At 35.9% G+C, this 8503-nt stretch overlaps 1 protein-coding gene across 1 annotated transcript; it reads left to right on the forward strand.

Annotated features, from left to right (window-relative positions):
• Positions 1-6140: 6140 nt before the first annotated feature.
• LOC145802486 (uncharacterized) lies at positions 6141-8299 on the forward strand. The gene is made up of 4 exons (XM_082895211.1): positions 6141-7135; positions 7253-7558; positions 7658-7745; positions 7850-8299. The coding sequence occupies exons 1-4, from the start codon at positions 6141-6143 to the stop codon at positions 8297-8299; spliced, it is 1839 nt and encodes a 612-aa protein (XP_082751337.1).
• Positions 8300-8503: the final 204 nt, after the last annotated feature.

An 8503-nucleotide genomic window follows, 5' to 3' on the forward strand; every position in this document is an offset into this window, starting at 1 on the left:
GCCAAACAAGTTTAATATAAAATTTTAACCCAATTCCTATATATATAGATATATATATATAGAGAGAGAGAGAAGCATACACGAGACGGAGCATCAATGGAGCAAAGTTCATCTCAGTGATGAAGCCTCTGGATCTCGTGGCAGTGGCGGTGGATCTATGAAGATCGGCGGAGGAGGAGGCGGCGTGAAAATAGCGGCGGTACTCACGATGATGATGGCGATGGTGGAGGAGGAGGAGGTGCTCCAATTTCTGGCGAAGGCGAGGAAGAGCGGCAGTGAGAGAGGAAGGGGAGAGGAGCAATGCTGAAAATAGAGAGAGAGGGGGGGAGAGGTGCTGATTATTTTAGGGTTTGGTTTGGTACAAAATTTAATTATTTGTTTTCATTCGGCTACCAAACGATTTAGTAGCCAAAAGTAGGTCTACAGCGACTAAAAGGAATTTTGTCACTGAAAATATATTTTTGGCGACCAAAATTTTGGTCGCCAAAGATTAAAAATTAAATTTTTTATTTTCATTCGGCTACCAAACAATTTAGTAGCCAAAAGTAGGTCTACAGCGACTAAAAGTAATTTTGTCGCTGAAAATATATTTTTGGCGACCAAAATTTTAGTCTCCAAAGATTAAAAATTTAATTATTTGTTTTCATTCGGCTACCAAACGATTTAGTAGCCAAAAGTTGATCTACAGCGACTAAAAGGAATTTTGTCGCTGAAAATATATTTTTGGCGACCAAAATTTTAGTCGCCAAAGATTAAAAATTAATTTTTTTATTTTCATTCAGCTACCAAACAATTTACTAGCCAAAAGTAGGTCTACAACGACGAAAATAAATTTTGTCGCTGAAAATATATTTTTGGCTACCAAAATTTTGGTCGCCAAAGATTAAAAATTAAATTTTTTATTTTCATTCGGCTACCAAACAATTTAGTAGCTAAAGGTACCTCTACGGCTACTAAAATTTCTTTTAGTCGCCAATTGTGATATGTTTAGCTACTAAAAATTTTTGTAGTCGCCAATTGTAATATTTTTAGGTACTAAATTTTTTTTAGTCGCCAATAATCAATATTCCCCTACTAAAAAAAATTAGTAGCTAAAAAGTTGACTTTTGCCAACTAATATTATTTTTGGTAGCCAATTCCGTAACTTTTGGCAACTAAATTGTTTTTGGTAGCCAAAAATGGTCGGCAAAAATGTATTTTCTTGTAGTGTATGTCTCACTTTTTCTTTTTGATTTCTCATACTCGTCTTGTTCTACAATGTCTCACCCACCAGGGCCCTCACCATCACGATTTTTCAGAGCATCTTCAACTCTCCCTAAAAACAATTTCAGGTATAAATCCTCTTTATCACTCTCACTCACTCAGTCTCTGCCTGTGTCTCCCTCTCACTGTCAATGTTTGTGTTGATGTTTGCTGCTGGGATATGTCGATAATAAGATTTCGTTCTATTGTTTGTGAAGTCCCCCAATCTGTGATGTTCTTGTAGTGTTTTATTTCTCCTCTTTCTTTAAGTATCCCTTTTTATATTGGGAAATATACTTAATGAGAATAAAAATGTTTTGGGTGCTTTTGTAAGTTATTTGTAATTTGATTTCCAAACTAGTTAGTTGGTTAATTGGATTTATTCCATTTTTTAAGTACCCTTAAATGAGCCACAAGCTCTACAAGGACTTACCCTGTATACCATCCTTTACAAGTTGGAGTTGAATTTTTAAGAAGAGACTTCAAAATAAAAATAAAAATAAATGAAAAAAGAGAGTGAATCTATATACACAGAAAAATTACGGGTTATATACAAGGTAGCACGTCTTCCATTAATCACAAATAGCCATTTATGTTGCCTCTCAAATACCATAATAAATATGAAGATATCTATCAATCACTAAACCAATTACAATATCCTAAACCAATTAAAATATAATAAAAAAAAATTTAAAAAAAAAGTTAACACCGTGACAATATCCTCTTAGGTATGCAATTATTGTTCATCTCTATGCTATTTACGTAAGGTAAACAAAAGATATATCAAATTCTTTTCTATAAGAATTGAACCTGCAAACTTAACATTACCAAGTAGTACTATACAAGCACTAGACTAAAAGCCCTAATTATGTTATAGACCTTGCCTAAGTGGGATTTATGTGGGGTTAAGAAAAAAAAATAAAGTATTAGAAATTTTAATCTGAGTTTATATGCTAGGGGAGCATCTCTCCTAATTTTTTTTTTTTTTTTTTGATCAGCAAAGAAAATCTGTATTGATGAAGAAATCATACATTACATATGAGTTTACATCAATAAGGATGGAAAGGAAAAAAAAAGGGGGGGGGGGGGGGGACAAAGCATAATGTTGGTGAGAAACCAACTCTAGCTTAAGCCAACACTTGATGCTACCCAAAGACTAGTTTTACAATTGCTTATAACCCACAAGACCACTCTAACTTTAAATCCTCCACACTTACCACACTATTGCCAACATAAGAGTTTTACACAATCTTGTCCTATTCTCTTGTCTCAAAGTCTATATCGTACCGCATGATAAATATTTTTAACATGATTGCGTAGTGGAAAGTTGATCTAGTATAAAGAGAAAGAGATGATTTGTACATAGGATTCCCATTTGTTTATTCAACAAATTAGATGGAAAAATTTATTAGGTGTTATTTTATTCATTTATCAATGGATGCTTTTATGTTATCTTATGAAACACCAACAAAAAAAATTAATAAATCTTACTATTTAAACAAATAAATATTTAATTGAACCACGACATAAATTTGTTCAATAAGTTTTCAAGACTCAAAGGTGTTGACTTCTGTAGAGTTGATTAATTACTTTAGAGTTTAGGGCACCAAACCAAACAGAGATTTGGTTGCTTGTCTGTAAAGTGCACAATAGCAGAGGTATGTGGAAAGAAACCTTAGTTTTTTATTTTTTGATTCAAAGGAAAGAAACCTTAGTGGCCAAGTTAAAGACAAGAAGAAGAAGAAAATGAGAAGAATCCAATGAAAAGCCCTAAAATGACTAAACACCCCTCTCTTGTTATAAAGGCCTTTTCTCCATTAAGAGGCAAGGAATACCATAAGCCCTCCCCAAATGAACTTGTCTAAAACCACAAGCAATTAACCTATGTTAATAGTTTTTTAATTGAACTAATTTTAAATAATAGAACTTTTTGTTCGCCATATTTTAATATTTTCTTTTACAAAGTATATGTGTCACACATGTTTATGGATGCTTGTGGCCAGGTATTGGTCTCTTCTTTTTATTATTGTTTTTATTAGGAGTTTTGTTTTAACGAAAATGTTTATGTACTTTTAATGTGAAGTTGGGTCAAATACATGTGTGAAAGGATGGACTTGTGGAATAAATTATTGAGCAATAAATCAAATATTGTAGAGTAGCTCCTTTATCTTTTGGATCATCTAGTTTGTTTATTTTTCTTTTAGTTCAAATATATAGTGTTTATCTGTAAGGATGTTAGCAAGTTCTAAAATTCCAAATTTTTACTTAGTGTCTTATGGAAATCAGAGATCTGAATTCTTTTCAACACTTTTTATTCATTCAGTTGTCATGTAGCAGTTGATTATTTTACAAAATTTTCTATCATGAGAAGTTGATCATTTCACAATCTCTCCTTTTACACTAGTTTGTGCATTTTTCCATATAGGGTAGCAACTTTGATGGTGATTTTTTTTTTCAATTGGCAAGTGATTATTTATATTTATGAAGATAATTATATTAAATTGAACAATCATAATTTATAAATAATAGAGAAAAAATAATCAATCTTTGTCTTTGGCATAAATTGCCTCCCTAATCTTGTAATTAGAAGTATATAAAAATAGTCAACTAAGCTAGTCCACTAGATTAACTATCATAGTGACTTAAATATGTTAAAAATCACAAGGGCATATTAGTTATTTTGAGGAAAGCAAGGCAAATGGTCCATTTGGGCACACCAGGAAAAGAAGAGGTTGTGCAAGCAAATAAAGCACAAACACTTGTGTAAAAAGAGATTGGTATCGTCATAGACTCATTTTCCAGAGGCATAACAAAGAAAATGCAATGTTCCAAAGAAACACTTACTAGTTTGTTCTAAAATGTCCCCAGCTCCTTCCTCCTCCTCTTTCCCTTCTTCTACTTCACCTCCATTTTTCTTGCCAGACTCTTCCACTATAGTGGCAGTCCAATCTTCCACTATTTTGTTCTGCTGATTTGTTTCCCCTGCTATAGTGTTGCTCTGCTATGTTGATCCAAAAAAGAAAAGAAAAAAAAAAGGTATTGATTGCTGCGACTGCTAGTCTACTAAAAAGAGGGTTTGAGGGTTGAAGCTGTTAGTCCTGCTAATAGTCTGCTAGTCTGCTAAGAGTCTTGCTGATCTGTTTGTCTGCTAATAGTCTTGGAATTAGTCTTCCATTTAGTGTAGTTGGCTGCTTTTGTTGGGCTGCTTTTGTTGGGCTGCTTTTAAGCTATTGCCTGTTTTGTTAGTTGGTTTTGTTGCTTCGCTTTGTCTGTTGGTTTCTCACCAACTGAAGCTTAGAGCATGTGCTAGCTCCAAGCTCCTCTTTATTGATGTATCTTATCATACTTTGTATGTATTCATCAATAAATTTTTCTTTTGCCGATCACCCAAGAAAAAATATATGTTACGGTATCCATGTTAGCATTGTTCTTTTGATTGCTTTGTTTCATAAGTGTAACATAAATTGTTTCTTTGGTGTGGAATTGTAGAACCCTATTTGAACAATTATTAATGTAGCAAGCATTGCATGCTTGTAGGTTGCTTAATTTAGTTTATTTTATTTTCATTTTCTTGAGTCTCTCCTTCCCGTTACTGTTAGAAAATTTCATTTTGTAGTTTCTAACACTTTCTGTAATATTTTGTAGATTAATTACTGTAATTGTTGTCTTTAACCTTTCAGATGGCCCAAATAGACAAGGGTTGGATGACAATAAAAAATAGATTAAGTAGTAGGGAGTATCAAGAAGGGGTGAATTCATTTATTGAATTTGCGATGAGAAATGTAGGCTTGGGGGATAAGCTTCGGTGTCCATGTATCGATTGCTTGAATGACAAAAAACATACGATCCACATTGTTAGGATTCATTTGATTCGAAGAGGGATATCTCTTTCTTATAAGACTTTGGTGCACCATGGGGAACTTGTTCCCATGGCTGAACCTCTCATACCGAATGAAGGTCACCATGACATATATAGTGAAATTGTAGGGGAAGATCAGGATGACGGGGATGATTTGCCTACTATGTTGGAAGAGGTTTGTAGGGGTTTTGCAATGGATGATGAAGGGGACAAATTACCTGCTACTTTTGAGAGTGTGGATGGGTGAAACTTTGGTAAGTTATTTGAAGATGCTCAACGTAAACTATACCCGGAATACACAAGGTTCACTATGTTGTCATTTGTTATTAAGATGCTTCACATTAAGGTGTACAACAAGTGGAGCAATAACTCATTTGATATGGTTATGAAAGTTTTCAAAGACACTCTACCCGAGTGTGATGAGACTGTTCCATGAACCATATATGTTACGAAAAGATTCTTACGTGACTTGGGTTTGGGTTACGTTCCCATTCATGCTTGTAGGTATGATTGTGCACTATTTTGGAAGAAGCATGCAAATCTTGATAATTGCCCCAAGTGTGAAGAGCCTAGATACAAGTTGGACAATGGAAAAGATAAGAAGATCCCTCACATGATATTGAGGTACTTTCCGTAGAAAACTGCTACAGATATGAGATGGCACAAGGAGAAACGTGTGGATGATGGAATCTTGAGGCATCCGACTGATGCTGAGGCATGGAAAGACTTTGATCGGCAACATCCTATGTTCGCCATGGATCCATGAAATGTAAGGCTAGGGCTTGCCACCGATGGTTTCAATCCATTTTGAAATATGAGCACATCATACAGTATGTGGCCCATTATCCGAATGCCTTACAACCTCCCACCATGGAAGTGTATGAAAGAGCCTTACTCCATGATGTCATTGCTTATTCCTGGCCGATCGACACCTGGAAGAGATATCGATGTTTACTTACGGCCATTAATTAAGGACTTGAAGGAGTTATGGGGGGATGCGGTGTGAACTTATGATGCGAAAAATGAACAGTCATTTAGAATGCTTGTTGCACTGATGTGGACCATCAACGACTTCCCTGCATATGGTAACATGTCCGGGTGGACTACTAAAGGTTATTTGGCTTGTCCCACTTGTAATGAGGATGCATCATCACAAAGCTTAACAAGTAAGATAGGGTATATGGGTGCTCGTCGTTACTTGCTCGAGAACCACAGATGGCGAAGGAGCAAGTTGTTTAACGAACAAAGTGAGGTTAGGTGCAGACCGTTGGAGTTATCAGGGGAGCAAATATTAGAGAAAATTGAGACTGGGACATACAAGCCGTTTGGAAAACATCCAAATAACAGAAAAAGACAAAGGGACGAAAATCCAGTGTTGAATTGGGCAAAGAGAAGCATTATGTTTGAATTGCCTTACTGGAAGACGCTTAAGCTTCGACACAACCTTGATGTCATGCACATAGAGAAGAACATTTGTGACAATTTGATGGGGACATTATTAAATGTGGGTGGGAAGAAGAAGGACACAAAAAAAACTCAGATTGATTTAGCAAATTTAAAAATTCGGAAGGAGTTACACCTACAGAGGCGTGGTGATGGGTCATTTGTGAAGCCTCCAGCTGTGTACACAACGAAAGAAAGACAAGGCTTTGGTGCTTTTTTGAAATCAATCAAGTATCCCGATGGTTATGCAGCAAACATCTCCAATTGCGTGAATACTGACAGTGACAAAATCTCAAGCCTCAAAAGTCATGATTGTCATGTGCTTGTACACCGACTACTTCCGATTGGGATGCGCGGGTATCTTAACAATGAAATTGGAACGACTCTGTTTGAGTTAGGAAATTTCTTCCGACAACTGTGTTCAAAGACGTTGAAGGTGACAGATTTACAGAAGCTAGAGGATCAAATCATACTTGTACTTTGCAAGCTTGAGAAGATTTTTCCTCCAACTTTCTTTGATGTCATGGGTCACTTGGTTGTTCATTTTCCATGCGAGGCTATACTTGGAGGGCCAGTGCAATATCGATGGATGTACCCAATTGAACGCTAATTATCTATGCTCTTACCATATCACTGTAATCAACCTTTAATGGTAGTCTATATATTGTCAATGTATTATGGACATAGTAAAAAAAATTTCTCTTGTAGGCTACTTGGAATGCTAAACAGATTTGTTACCAATAAAGCTCATCCTGAAGGATCAATTGTGAAGGCATACATTTCCAAAGAGTGTACAACTTTCTGCTCGATGTATCTTAATGGATTTGAAATAGTGTTTAATCGAGAAGAAAGGAATGATGACGATGGTGATCACGGCTTGGGGTTAGCCATCTTCTCTCAAAAAGTTCGCCCATTTGGTCTAATTAGTAGGGCACCGGATGTGCCTCTCCACGAACGAGAGATAGCTCAGTTGTTTGTCTTATACAATAGCATTGACGTGGAACAATATCTAGAGTATGTTTTTAGGCCTCAAAAAAGTTAAATTCGCTATTTATGTTTTGTCCGATTATTCGTGATCATATGTCTTACTTATCTACTCTTCTTATTAATTAGGGAACACAATAACATTTTGCAAAATGGAAGTACATGTGACACCACAGAGAGGCAATGGGATGAATTTCCTAAGTGGTTCAAAGAACGTGTAAGACTTACTTATCTATCCAACATTTGAGCACATTATGCTATAACCAACTTGAATAAAGTAACATAAATCACTGAGCAACAGATAAATCATTGCTTATGTAGATAAATCAGTTGCGGAATCAAGGGTCGCTAGAAGCAACGGATGAATTGTGGTCGTTGGCCAACAGTCCTAGTGCAATAGTCAACACATATTCGGGATGCATTTCTAATGGTGTTCGATTTCATACCATCGACCATGATAACCGTCGTAAAACTCAAAATAGTGGGTTAGTTGTAGAAGGGGAGCATGAGGGTCATTCAATGCATTTCTACGGTTACTTGAGGAAAGTGTGGGAAATGACATATTTGTTTAGACATCGAGTTGTTTTGTACCAATGTGAATGGTATAACACCGGTAGCAAGAATACTTGTCTCACCAATACACATGTCACAAGTGTCGATGTAAAAAGTCGATGGTATGAACATGACCCCTTTGTATTCCCAGCTCAAGTAGAACAAGTATTCTACATTAATGATACCAAATTAGGTGGGAATTGGAAAGTTGTAGAATGATTCCACCATCAAGGAATATGGAATGTGCCAAAGATGGATGGTTTACCTGATGATGCTCTAAATAGTGAGTTCCAACAAAATGAAACCACTGAGGTTGTTCCAATTGTGGACGGAAACGGTATGCAAGTTGAAGGCGGTGGCGATCAAGGGGTTTTGTGTAGAGATGATATTGAAGGTGAAATTATTCCAAATACAACGGTTTTA

This window comes from Camellia sinensis, chromosome 11 (genome assembly GCF_055761805.1).
Source record: "Camellia sinensis isolate YWXY chromosome 11, ASM5576180v1, whole genome shotgun sequence".
In the NCBI taxonomy this organism is placed as follows: domain Eukaryota; kingdom Viridiplantae; phylum Streptophyta; class Magnoliopsida; order Ericales; family Theaceae; genus Camellia; species Camellia sinensis.